We start from the raw sequence: 14,688 nt of genomic DNA, 5'->3' as shown, positions 1-14,688 counted from the left end.
AACAAATATTTACAGGTTTCCTCTTTGTCAACTACTCATATGTTACCATTACCTTGTGTAAAAGAAAGCTTTTTTAGCACAATAGCAAAGATTTAGGGAGTTTGTAAATAGTCCAGCCAGAGATACAGAATCCAATAATAATAAACAAAAAATAATATGAATGACTTCAAGTAGATTTTCAGAATTTAACATATCCCTGATAATCCATATTGTGCTTTATTGGGGAAGAGGTCGCCTCTCTGCCTTAGATTTTTGCTTCCGGTTATTTATTTATCAGCAATGCTGTTCAGGATAAAGACTTAATTCTCAACTTATAAATAACTTATAAATAACTTATTGTTATTTATCACTACTTATTTAACCATCAAATGTATGTTGTTCTCTGAGCATGTGTGCTTTGCTGATTTATGGTACTATGTGGTAATATGATGACAAACATGCTTATTATAACATTCTGCCTGTATAAAAGGCACTTGATATTTAAGTCAACATTAACAATTAAATGCCATAATAAAAGTTAAAGCAGAGTAAACTCTACAATTAAGTGATAATTTAAAGATGCATGTAAATGTTGATCATTCCAGTAGCAACTCTCTGCCTTGGGATCTTTCTTTCTTTCTTTGTAAAAATATTTCAGATTGAAGTAGTTATTTCTATTATTCTATTCTTAAATCAAAGTAGCTATTTTTATTAATAAGTGATTTAAAGATAATGTGAACAGATAGGAATGTTCCTTCACATAACATGCTGTAAATGGAACTAGCTTGAAACATAGCCATCAACATATGGTAGGAATGTTGATATCATCCTAGAGTCTTTTCCTATGCATGCTTCTCTGTTCACTTTTATTTAATGTTTGAAAATTTGTAGAAAGAAACACATGTTTTTCCTATGCTTGACTAACTAGCATATATATTGATTTCTTGCAATGAAAGAAAAATATTATCTTTCATTATTCCAAACCCACATTTCGATTTCCTTCCTTCTTTCCTTCCTTCCTTCCTTCCTTCCTTCCTTCCTTCCTTCCTTCCTTCCTTCCTTCCTATCTATCTATCTATCTATCTATCTATCTATCTATCTATCTATCTATCTATCTATCTATCTACCTTTTTCTTCTTTTTGTCAGGCTTCAACTTAACTACCAGACACTTGATGTGACACAGCAAAGAAAGAAACTATTATCTCCTTGGATGAAGTTTGTTGTTGACATAACTAACAATTTCACACTATGAAACTCTATCTATCTATCTGACTCCCACATATATTTTGTATATCTTTTTTTAAAAAATTAACAATCTGTAAAATATGCAGACTTAACCTTACAGATAATACCATCTACCATAGTCAAGCAGAAGAAACACTATTTTGTTATGTAATGCATTCTAAAATGCACACCCCGAAAAGGACATTGGAAGCCACATGAATAATCTATTGGCTGATGCAAATTCTTTGTATGTAAAGATGCTGTGTCCACAGAACTAAATTTAGCAGAAATCATTTAAAGAAACAGGGTTCTTTTTTCCTGAGGTCCAAATCAAGGATAGTGTCATCTTGGAATGCATACCAAGTAACATGAATGAAGAGTACTAATTTCTACTGCTTATAATTTCTCTCCTTAGAAATCCAAAATATCAACATATGAGAAAATGTGGGCATTTATGAGCAGTAGGCAACTGACAGCTCTGGTGAAGAACAATGATATAGGCATCCAGCGGGTGCTCACTACTGATTATGCTCTGCTGATGGAATCAACCAGTATAGAATATGTCACTCAGAGAAACTGCAATCTCACCCAGATTGGTGGACTCATTGATTCCAAAGGTTATGGTGTAGGAACTCCCATTGGTAAGAAAAGTGATACATATAATTATTGGTAGCTAGATGATGGTAAGCACTTTGGAATACTTCATAATATAAAACATATTCTATTTAACATGGTGTCAAGAGTTTTGCTGCTTGAGAAGCAGGAAAAATTATATTATGTCCTATAAATAAATGCAGATAGTTCAGTGGTGGGATTCAAAAAAATTTACTACCGGTTCTCTGGGTGTAGCTAGGTGGGCATGGTGTAGCTTGGTAAGCATGGCTTGGTGGGTGTGGCAGGGGAAGAATACTGCAAAATCTCCATTCCCTCCCCACACTCCTGGGGGAAGGTTACTGCAAAATCCCATTCCCTCTCCACCCCACTAACCTGCTTTCCAGCTCTGTTCTCCTGTGTAGGACAACAAAAGAAGACCCAGCCAATCATCTGGGACTTGGGAGGCAGAAAATAGATGGGGGTGGGGCCAGTCAGAGGTGGTATTTGCCAGTTCTCCAAACTACTCAAAATTTTCGCTACCAGTTCTCCAGAACTGGTCAGAACCTGCTGAATACCACCTCTGAGATAGTTCACATACAGTATTATGCTACCTCCTGACTTGTTTTAATCAATTTATTCCAAAGAGTTTAAAACATCGTCACTGCAACTATTTATAATCACTAGTTCTTTAAAATCATTAAAATATATTTAATTTTTTTCTTTATTTTAAGAAAGAACAAGCACAGTATCAAGGTGTGCAACAATAACAGTGTTAAACTAAATAAACCATAAAACTAAAAATGATTTTTTAAAAAAGAAAAAAAATGTAAGAAAGAAAAACAAAAATTTATTTTGAACTTGTACCCACTGGTTTACAAGATGTGGCATATAACATTATAATCAAAATATTATTGTAAAATATAATAAAATCTACATATGCCAAACACCAACATATTGCTTCATCTTTTCAGTAGTAGAAAATAATGCCTTTTGAAGGACATATAAATCACATATTTCCAAATGCCAAATTTCAATATCTGGAGTTATATTTGGACAGATCACTTATCTAAATTCTCAGTGTATTTTTTTGTATCTCCAAGAAATAAAATGTTTTTTAAAAAATATTTTAATTAAAAAATAATAATAATAATAAAAAAAAAACTGTACAAACTAAATTCAGAAAGAAAAGAAACAATACAACATGCAATAAAAGAAAGGAAAAAAGAGGAAGAAGAAAAAAAAGAGAAAAAATATTTAAAGAAGTGAGTTTGATCTTCATCACAAGTAGAAACAAACTTAGTGATTCTTTATCGTCCCACCTACCCAATAAGGGCATATGCAAATATCTCTCCTTCCTATATCTTTTATGCTAATATTCTTTATTAATCTTTATAATAACTTTTATACTAATTTTAATCATTATAATTTCCAATAGAATAGAGTAGAATCGAATCGAACAGAACAGAACAGAACAGAACATTCTTTATTGGCCAAGTGTGATTGGACACACAAGGAATATGTCTCCAGTGCATAAACTTTCAGTGTACATACAAACAACAAAGTAATATAATAATAAGATACCAATAGTAGAAGGTAAAAGGAAAAATGAGAAGATTAATAGTAATACAGCCCTACTACATGGCTAAATATCTTTAGACATAAGACAGTGCTGCTGAAATTAGGTGTTCAGCAAAGTAAAGTTGTTTTGGCATGCAATGCCTTATAGTAGCATCCTGAGGGGAGGAGCTGAAACAATTTATGTTCAGGATATTGGGGGGGTGGGGTTGTACTCTGTAGATATTTTCTCAGCTCTCCTTTTGGCTCATGCAGTATGCAGGTCCTGAATGGAAAGCTGGCTGGAAGGCACATTTTTTCCCCTGCAGTCCTAACTATCTTTGAAGTCTGTACCTGTCCTATTTGGTTGCTATAACAAACCAGCACTATAACAAAAATACAAATGACCGATTCAATGATATCCATGCACATCAATATTTCAATCATGGTGTCAGCAAAAACTCCTTAAAGGATTCCCACAGTGTTTTATAAAAACATATTTTATTTTAACTTTGGTCAAACAAACCAACTCTGCACTCCTTCCTTTTGCTTCTAACAAGCTTGATATTTAATTTATTCAGAAGTTGGCATACAATTTGAGCTCCCTTTCCTTTTTTCTGTTTTCCATTTCAAAGTCTTCTTCAAGGCTTTAGGAAAATCTTTTTTGTAAATCCACTAAGTAATCACTATCAAGATGAATAGTGACTGTTGGCTTATCATTTGTATTTCCACTTTAATTGCCATCTCTGTGTTGTAATCCACTTTTTTTTTAGTTTTCCAACATCTCAACATCTCTTTTGTATCATAACATTTTTGCATTGGATGAGGTTTCTTTCAGTTCTTGATCCTGTAAAACTTTCAGAACATTCTCTTTCACATCTATCATTTCTTATTTAACATCTTTTGGAAATAAACTCTCAGGCCCCAGGAACTAAGAATAACTTATGGAATTATTTCTCAGCAGTTTCCTTTATTATTCCTCACCTGTAAACAGAAATATTGCCAACTACACCAACTACTTGTTTCACTATAGATATACACTAAGAATTGCTAGGGAGGAGCCTTCTTAACTCTCTTTCTCCCTTAGCTGAAACTTTGTCCTCAGGAATGCAGTCCCTCCCTCCTGGGAATCCAGACCACATTCCACCACATCAATTATCCATAGAAGCAGGCATCATTGCTGACATTGGAGATGCTAGTTTCTGTCCCCATAATTCAAATATCTCCTGAAACATTTCAAATGTCATATCATTTTTTGTCATTTTTGTTCCAATGTGACAAAAAACAAAAGACAAGCCTCTTTTTTAGTTTATGCCTGAATACGTAGTCCCCTCTAGTGTCCAAAATATGAAATCATAAAATCTCAAATTTGCCTTTATCTCAAACTTCTGTTTTTACTTAAGATGGACTAAATAATTTCATTCCCACAAAAGTACTATTTATTTATATGATTAAAATTCAAAATAATTATTGCCAAAATCTTTTATCAAAAATCCTAAAATTCCAAATTCATCTGATTGCTTAATTTTTTTTATAACTTTCTTAGTCTTATTCAGCTTCTTGCCATTTAATTCAAGGACTTTAAATTTTTAAACTTATAATTTTTCTTATGTTCTAGAATCTAGATGAAGGTAAACTCACCCAAATTGTCATTTTAAAGATCTCTATTAGCCTTAAAATAGTTACATGTAATTTCCGATTAGAAAGTAAGGTTAGCAAACCTTGAAAAGGCTCTTCTGTGGTTAAGAGCATGATGGTTCTCTTTTGTCGTCCAGTGCTCAAACCTGTAGAAAATGCCTATCCTGCAGTTGTTTTGAGAGAAACAGCCATCCAGAGTACCAGTGGATGATCTCCCATCCTCTCCTTAACCAGAGAGATTCTATTTACTGGTATTTTGGTCAGGACCATGAAGTCGTATCTGCTTATTCAGAGATGTATTACTTCACTATTCTTCAGCCAGTAGTCGAGTCCTCCAACAGAGAAAATCTGATGTTCTTGGTTTGAACCTATTTTTAGGGGAGTCTAATTTAATCTAAATATATATTTTTATTAATCAGTTTTAATCTCAAATCCATTAATACCATTTAAACTTTCTTAAGAACATGAAACCATTTATGGGGCATTAATGGCGATTCAAAAATTTATGTTTGATCTATTCTGGTACTACCCACTTTAAAAATATCTTCAAACTTTTAATAAAGATATGTTGAGAATATGTTCATTCATGGATCTCAGGTGCCTTTGAAGTGGCCAAAGCATCTGGCCCAAACTGAGCTATTAAAACTTGCTTAAGCTGGAAATATTGGCACTGTTGTGAACTACAAGACCAAATTCAAATATTTAAAGTAATAATTACACAGTAATTGATTTGAAGTCACCACCCCAGACTTTGCCAATATATGCACAATCTGTTTGTGAGAAAACATTTTTTAACCAGTCTCTCTGGAAAAGAAATAATTAATATTGTTTCTGTAAGATTCTTGGATAAAGATCAAATTCTGAAATATCTAACTGGCTACCTTATGTTTTACTTCTGCATAAAGTACCTTTGTAACTAGATTACAAATCTGTAATCACTATTCCAAATGGAAGCAGTTCAATACTATACTTATTCAATACTACAACCCTGAAGGATTTTACTGCTTGCAGCCATGAATCAGTGTTGAGTTGGCCGAATTTATAATCTAAATTAAAAACAAAAAAAATAAACAAAACAAAAAAGTGTGTGTAGGAAGATTGCACCTGTGTGACTGTTTTTAATATGGTCCTATATATCCTGACATATTCAATTTTATTTTACTCCTTTTCCTTTCCTTCAGGCTCTCCTTATAGAGACAAAATCACCATTGCCATTCTGCAATTACAAGAGGAAGGAAAGCTGCACATGATGAAGGAAAAGTGGTGGCGAGGCAATGGCTGCCCAGAGGAGGACAGTAAAGAAGCTAGTGCCCTCGGCGTGGAAAACATTGGGGGCATTTTCATAGTGCTTGCAGCAGGACTAGTTCTTTCTGTGTTTGTAGCTATTGGAGAATTTTTTTACAAATCAAGGAAAAATAGTGACATTGAACAGGTAAGTCCAGCTGAGTTCAGTCTGGGAGGTACCTTCACCTAAAAGAATGGGATTCAACCAAGCACACAAAACTCACTTTTGCCTTATTATTGAGTTCCAGAAGAGCTGCCTTCTGCTGATCAGGCTTAAAGCCTTTTGTACTAAGAAGATAAGTGAAATAACCAATGATTAACCACTTGTGTCTTTTTATGAGCCACTCTGCCCAACAGCAGTCTTTTTACAATGATCAGTCCTATACAATAAGTTCCAGCTAGTGCTATGGGCACTTCTATAAGGCTATAACTATCAGCAAAGTCAGCGTGTCATTGCTTCATTATAACAATACTGTTAATCTCAATAAGGCCTTTCTGCCTAGTGCAATGAAAGAAATGCAGAGTTCATGCTTTTTATCTGCAGGAGAGCATACTTGGTAGTAATTAAGGGTCAGCTGAAAAGAAGTTACCGAATTTCAAGAGTCAAAGTGAGGATACGACTGGGGCATTTTTCAACCTCCACTGCTTAAATATTTTGGCATTATCTGTGTGAAGCAGAGACAGGGAAAGAAACGGTGGTATTTCAACAAAGGTTTCCACACCTTGCTATTGAACAAATGACCTTGCTAAGTAAAAAAGGATACAAGCATCATCCTTACCAATACTCCCCAAACCACTTCTGATGCAAGCAAAAGTATAATTTAAATAGATGACACACAAATGATGCTCCCAATGAGCAATTCCCTCTAACATTGGAGTTGCAACTTAAGTTGGAAGAGACATATCAGGGGACTGATCTGAAAATGTACAGTCTTCATTTGTTGTCCAGGTGATATGATGCTAGGAGGGTGAGGGTTGCAAAGAATGAAACCTCAACATCTTTGTTCATTGGAATGGTGGAATGGAAAAAGAACTCTATTTATGTGTGAGAGAATGCAGGGAATATATAATATATGTAACTTAATAAATAAATAATATAAAGGGTACTACAATCTATGATAATATGGGTCCCTGTGTGCATTTTTGCATGAAAATGAATTAGTATGCGTGAATGTAGCCCCTAATCATATAACAACCATGTTTGGCCAAACCATGCTAGAAAACACTATAATTTACAACAGGGTACATACTGTAATGTGCAGAATCTCTTTGCAAACCCTAAATCCAATTTGACTCTTTTTATTATTTTTGAGATGGAGAAGTTAAGAGGCAAACATTGCCTTAAAGTTTGCAAAAGATTAAGTATCCCTTAATCCTTCTCTTCCTCACCTCCAGGAAAAGTCATCCTGGTCCTGCCTTTTTGAAGTCCCTCAACATGCAAAGCCTGGGGTTGCCCTCAAATTTCTCCATATAAATACTTGTTATCATTGCAGTCATCTCTTATTTTTATGCTTACATGTTGAAATTGGTTTAGAGCTCTGCTACAAAATTATATGAGATACAACAATGTTACCCTCTTAATGGTCTAAAGCAGAGAGAGAGAGAGATCAACATTAAAGCAAAGTTGACTAAAATATTGTATATATGTATTCCTGAGAAAATGGATTGATTCTTGTCAGCCAATAAAATAAGAAAGTAAAAAATTCAAATTCTTTTCTTCAGTCAAGTTTTAATAAAAGATGAGAAATATAATTTTAATACTGTATATTAACATATTTGATATAATACAGTAAAATCTGCATATGTATCCTAGAGAATTTATATATTATTAGATACGTTTCAGTATACTGTTTTACAAGTTTTGGTGTCATTCTCTTTAAAATTTTGTTCAATTAGTTAATATTCTTATTTTTTTCTTTTTCTTCCATCTTTTCCTTTCTGCATGCAACAAGGCCTTTTGTTTCTTTCATGGACAACAGTGTAAACAAACTCATCCATCCAACTCCACTTCTGGAACTACTTTATCTACAGAGTTAGACTGTGGCAAATTAATTCGGGAAGAACAAGGGATTCGAACACAACCCTCAATCCATACTGTATAGTTACCATAAAGGAAAGGTGTGTTTAGCTGAGAGCAAATTCTGACCACAACATACATTAAGGGGCAGAAACTCTGAGGTCAAAATAACTTATTTTTCCATGTACCCAAGAATGTTTGGGGTTGGTATTTCCAATAGAAGCCTAGCATGTGAAATAGCTTAGGAAGAATAAATAAAACAGGAAATCCTTCAGCCCATTTGAGAAAATGTAGGTAAATGTCTTAAAGAGTGCATACTATAGTACAACATTATGGATATAGTATGACAATAAGTTGTTTTCTTTTCCAGAATAACAGAACAGTGATGTTTGCAGGATTGAAATAAAGGAACAATTATAAAAAAGAAATAAATATATCAGTTGTGACAATGTGATCAAAGTCCCATCCTCTGTACTGATATAATTAGGTAAAATGGTGGGGCTTTGATTGTGCTGCAGGAGCCATCATCCTGTACTTCTGTGCAAATATAGTAGTTAGGTCTTGCATGGAAATGTCAAATCACTCCCCAAATGAAAAGTTCTGTGCAGAACAAGTGTGAGTGAACATGGCTATTCTGAAACTCTCTGAATTTAAAACAGCCAATAGCAATCAGATAGAATCCTCATCTGTAATGCAGTGCATGAGCCTTATCATTTATTTAACCATATGGAGAGAAATACGACTCTTGTTCCATTGCTCTAATGGGAATGCTCCTTGGTGCTGGCCCTGCGTGACTTAGAGCAGTTCACAGTTACATATCTTGCTGCTTGCAGCTATATTTCCATTGGGATCAGTAACTACTATGGATTATTTTGTATGATTCATCTTTTTTCAGATATGAATAATTTGCCTTCATTTTACTTCCCAGATGGAATTAATTAAAATCATATTTTTCCTTTGGAGGCAATCTAAAAAAAAAACATTGTAACTTTATCTTTAGCAATAAGTTAATGAGAACTTTCTTTTCCAAACAGGAGCAGTTAACATTGACTGTTAATGGTCTCAGAGATATATGTAGTAATGGCGTGGGGAAAAATCATAGTTATCTAATCCAATATATTACACCGGTTGTAAGATAAGGAATAATTAAAATAAACTAGATGAGCTAAGAATTAATCCTATAACTAAAATACTCTATAGTGAATCATCTAACCAACTTTATTTTTATTCTGTAGTCCATTCTTTTGTTCTGCTTTAGTTCATTTTGCCAAAAGCCTACTGTTTCTGGGTTTGTGATAAGGCCTTCCAAACACAGTTTAAGATATCACCTCCCCTACAATCTAGCCAAGGAAACTTTTGAATCAGGCTTCAATGTGTAAGATCTTTAACAGAATGCCAGAGTGCATTAATAACTTGGTACTGTCTACAGTTTTCTTTTCTCTGAGCCAGGAGCTCAGCACTTGGAAATTGTTGTTTAAAAATCCAAAGTCACAGCTGTTAGGTAAGTAACTTTATGATGGCACAAGTAGTGATTGAGTATGTTGTGGCCAATGTATATGGTTTCTTGCTGTCTATAATGTGTTTTTCAAAATGTGTGTTTAGCAAAAGAACAAAGAACAGGAAGAATAGTCAAAACACATAAAAAGAACAAAATAAAAAATATTTTAAGAAAAAAGACTTTTCCGGACAAGTTGTCATTAAATCAAACTGAACCCCAACAGATAGCTTGTGTCTACTATAGCATTTTCCCAGTTTCTTCATGTTTTAGTAGTACTTTGTTTTAAACTAGGGATTCCCACTTTTCCACAGTGAGAATTATATCAGAAAAGGCAGCACTATGTGAGATTGTGTTGTAGTGGATAGTTGGGAAATCTTTGGCTCACTCACTTTCTAACTCCCAATAACGTGGTCTCAAGGCAAGAAATGAGGACTGGGTACAGGGCGCCACAATAGGCAGGATAAGTGGATTGTATACAAGAATACAATATATCTTGTAAATTTATTTTTTAAAGTGGAAAGGGATTTTATCTTGTGACACAAAATGATTGGGGTAGGGCAGAAGTCCTCATTGCCTCAGGGCCTGATTGGCTATCAATCGTTGGGGACATGCAGTACATTTGCAAAAAAGTAAACATGCCCATTCCAGCAGCATTGTAAATAGGATGCTTAACTTGTAAAATCAACTCAACTTTTGCTTGGTTTTCATTGTGAAATTAAGTGATAGGAAGCCCTCAAACTTTCAGTCAGAATCATTTTAGGTACAAAACTGATCAGATATAAACTTTAGATCAGTGGTGGGATTCAATTTTTTTTACTACCGGTTCTGTGGGCATGGCTTGGTGGGTGTGGCAGGGGAAGGATACTGTAAAAACTCCAGTCAGAAAAACTCCAGTCGGTTCTCTGAACTACTCAAAATTTCCACTACCAGTTCTCCAGAATTGGTCAGAACATGCTGAAAAGCACCTCTGCTTTAGATCCTCATTTTTGTGTAAATTTGAATGTAATAACTTAAGGTAGTTCAGATTATAATTAAGGCCCTTGATTTGTTAATATGTTTATATGAAATAACATCCCCAAAGTGATTGCTATTGTTTTAGTCTTCACATTCAGCCATTTAATTATTTTTTATTCTCTGTGTGCCATTTTTCCTTTTATCTAAATTGATATCTCAAAGTTAAATTATGCTTAATATTTTTACAATGAGTTTCTGCACTGGTTTCATGCTTAACTATTCTGAATACAACTATTATTCAAGTAAATGAAGATGTATAGTTAAGCCATAATCTTCTTTTACATTTAAAAAAATATTTTCTATAAATAAAAATATGAAGAATAATTTTTGCATGGTTTTATACCTATAACCTGTCAATCTGACCATTAGATCACTATACTCATTTATTGCATATTTCTGTCAGCCTTTCCAACTTCCAACTTTTGTGTCTTCAGATGTATCAGACCACAATTTTCATTTCTCAAGAAAGCACAGGTATTAGCACAAGTGGTTTTTCCTTGTTGTTTTCATTTCCTTGATATGAATATTTTGAAGGCCCTATGTTTTATCTTATTATGTGTTAAGAATATTTTGTCTTACTGTTTGATGGTAATAGATTTCTGGTCTTTACATTAGTTGATAATGTTCTTGAGAGGGTGACCTTATCAAGAATAATGACATTTTTTATAAAAAAAAACTTCATGCAGGTTTCTACTTTCGCAGACATTGACTTCTACACAGAACTTATAACAGAAACAGGGAAAAATGGCTTGCTGCTCTGACAGGCAGCAATTCTCCAGAGTGTTCTTTTATTCTACTTTCAGCTGCTAGGAGTTGAATTTGAGACTTACTGAATGCAAAGTATGTTGAGTTCTATAGAGTAAATGTGTTCAAGAGAACACATTTACTCTATAGAACTCAACATACTTTGCATGAGAATCATCTATTCATATATATATGAATGACCTGCCTACTTGCTGTAATAATACACCTGCCTACTTGCTGTAAAATTGCATTTTTTTTCCTACTCTAATCCTCAAAAACAGCCATACTTCAGGTGTTTTTGGAACAACAAAAGTCATTTCCAATAAAACAGATGGAAGAGGGGAAAGACAAGTTTACTATTGGCTATGAACAACCTTGTCACTTGGCCTATTTAATTACAACTTTTTCTGTTTCCTTCTTACAGTATATTCTTTTTTTTTATAAGACAGTAATTGATCAGGACTCTGATCTTTAAAAAGTGGTGTTCTACAGTTCTACAGTTTAAAGACTATCACTATAGTCAACATATGATTTTGATTATTTACAGCTATTCCTCTTGTTAAGATACAGATATATCTCAAAATTGCTCTTTAAAATGAGTGCAATTTGAAACTGACTCCTAATTTGTTTACCGAAGAAACAAGAATCTGGCTTGCAGTATAAATGACACAGATTTAAATGAAGAAAACAAAACCTTCTTTCCACACTGCTAAAATTCTGTTGCTGGGTCTTAAGTACTCTTATCTTTATATAGTTAATTTTCTTTTCTTTTTCTCATGGCTATACTGCCACGAGAAAAACAATTTTTACAATTTATATTGGTTTTATTTTATTTTTTTACTATACATTCTGAGGTCTATTAATCATAGTACACCTCATACAGGGTGGAAAAATCATAGCTAAGTTAAGAGCTATTGAAGGCTGAAGAAAGAACTGATTATATTTTCTGGTCCAAAAGTTAATAATATATAATCAATCAAATAGTTATCAGGTATCAGAGTTTTCTGCAACCCATCAAAATGATTATTTTTATTTAAGAGGAGGTTATTTTATTGATATCAGTGACCAAATTAATCAACATTAGATTCATAATTACTTCCACCAGATATGACAGTCACGCTTACAGCTAGGTTTAAATTCTATTAAATACATGGTAGAAATCTGTTGTTAACCCCAATAAATTTTTCTCTCCTATCTTTTATCAGTGTCTTTCTTTTAATGCCATAATGGAGGAACTTGGAATTTCACTCAAACATCAGAAGAAATTAAAGAAAAGATCAAGAACTAAAGGGCGTACATCTTTCACAAATATCCTTACTTGTCATCAGAGACGGACACTTAGAAAAGAAACCATGGCTTGAATAAATGCAATTTTCCCTGTAGGAAATATCAGGATAAAAGGCAAAAACAAACTTTGATGCCTACTTATGAAAAGACAACTAGTTTATTTCACAATCTGATTTTCTTCTTTTTAATCCAGAGGAAATACAACAGATTCAGTCTTCACATATCACTCATAGACTACTAATCACCCCAAAGCATTTCATTCTTACTTTTGGAATAATATCACCTATTTTGGATCCCTTTGCTCTTCCCTATTCTTTGCTGTACATGCTTTATAAATAAATAAAAAAAGATTTTTGGGGACTGGAGTATCAATTTCTTCATATCAGAAATCATCAAATATTTATTTCAGTTATATGAAACTTTCTTCACAAACAAGTATGTCTACATACCAACCTAGCTTCATTAGCAATCATTTTTATACATTCTGGTGGTACCTTAAATTAGATTAGTTCAGTGATTCCAAAACTTGTTATTATTATGGTTGGTTCCTCAGGCACGCAGTTGTTTAGAGTTGATTTAGCATTTTTATTCACCTATTGAGTTCTTCTCAAGGCTGGGATAGGCTTTAATTATTGTTGTATTATTTATATTTTTTAGGGCTTTCCATCCTAGCAGACTCCGGATAGTTTACAAAAATAGTAAAAATAGTTAAAATCACAAAATACACAGGCAACCCAAACTAAAGCAACCATAAAACTATACAACAGGCACTCCACAAACCCCAGGCCTTGGCCGAGAGCCAGGTCTTACAAGCTTTCCAGAATCCCAAGAGAGAGATTGCGGTCTGTATGTCTGGGGGAATGCTGTTCCAGTCCTGCAAGATGACAGCATTTGATAGACAACAGGCAGAAACAATTGGACAAACCAGATACCAGGTTTTATATCATGGATACTAATAATATTCCCAGCAATTCTGGGTGGCTTACAGGTATCTGTAATCCTTGAATTGCATCTGGAAACTGACTGGCAACTAATTCAGCTTCCATAACATCAGTGACACATGGAAATAACCAGGGGTGGGATTCAATTTTTTTAACAACCGGTTCTGTGGGTGTGGTTTAGTTGGTGGGTGTGGCTTGGTGGTCATGTGACTGGCTGGGCGTAGCCAACTCAATATCACTCACATCTAGGCACGCCTGGCCTCACCTGGCCTCTCATGATTGTGGGGATGCTGCAACAATCATAAGTATGAAAAATGGTCGTAAGTCACTTTTTTCAGTGCCATTGTAACTTTGAATGGTCACTCTACACAAGCAAAGTACCAGCAAAGGAGGAAAAAAAAACCTCCAGAGAAGTTCCAGAGACAGGAAGTCTAGTCCTGCCAAGAATGTAATAAGGGTTAATGGAGAGGCAGTTTCTGTAAGCAACACCAGAATGTTTCCTTCCTGTCTTCCTTACAGAATTAGGCCAGTAATTTCTTGTAACAACTGATTCTCTGAACTGCTTAGAATGTTAACAACTGGTTCTAGTGAATAGGTGCGAACCTGTAGAATCCCATCCCTGGACATAACCAAAAGTCCCATTACCTCTCACACTATTGCATTTTGAACCAGCTGTAGCCTCTTGATGTTCTCCAAGACCAGCCCATATAAAATGCAGTGCAATAATCAAATAATTCCCTTGTAGAAAGCATAATCCAATCTGTGAGGTGATCACAGCCTAAGTAACCACTTTAGAGGCCTTCCAGTCGAGGAAAGTGTAATTGGTAAGATGAACCTGTGCAGAGAGTATCTTATCACAGCTGCCACCTACTCTTCAAGCAGCAAATCCAGGAAGACCATCAGGTGTGGTTTC

At 34.3% G+C, this 14,688-nt stretch overlaps 1 protein-coding gene across 1 annotated transcript in view; it reads left to right on the top strand.

The window, feature by feature from the left end:
- Positions 1 to 13,194, top strand: part of GRIK1 (glutamate ionotropic receptor kainate type subunit 1) — a 212,574-nt gene extending 199,380 nt beyond the window's left edge. The window contains exons 15-17 of the mRNA XM_087966673.1: positions 1,620 to 1,845; positions 6,172 to 6,422; positions 12,753 to 13,194. Coding sequence (XP_087822799.1) covers positions 1,620 to 1,845; positions 6,172 to 6,422; positions 12,753 to 12,908 — 633 coding nt within the window. The 3' untranslated portion in view covers positions 12,909 to 13,194. The remainder of the gene's footprint in view (positions 1 to 1,619; positions 1,846 to 6,171; positions 6,423 to 12,752) is intronic.
- The last annotated feature ends 1,494 nt before the right edge of the window (positions 13,195 to 14,688 follow it).

This window comes from Notechis scutatus, chromosome 5 (assembly GCF_049901735.1).
Source record: "Notechis scutatus isolate UNSWTSFEM ecotype Mainland chromosome 5, rNotScu1.2, whole genome shotgun sequence".
NCBI classification, from domain to species: domain Eukaryota; kingdom Metazoa; phylum Chordata; class Lepidosauria; order Squamata; family Elapidae; genus Notechis; species Notechis scutatus.
The sequence above is the reverse complement of the archived record's forward strand: the minus strand, read 5'-3'. Positions and strand labels throughout refer to the sequence as shown.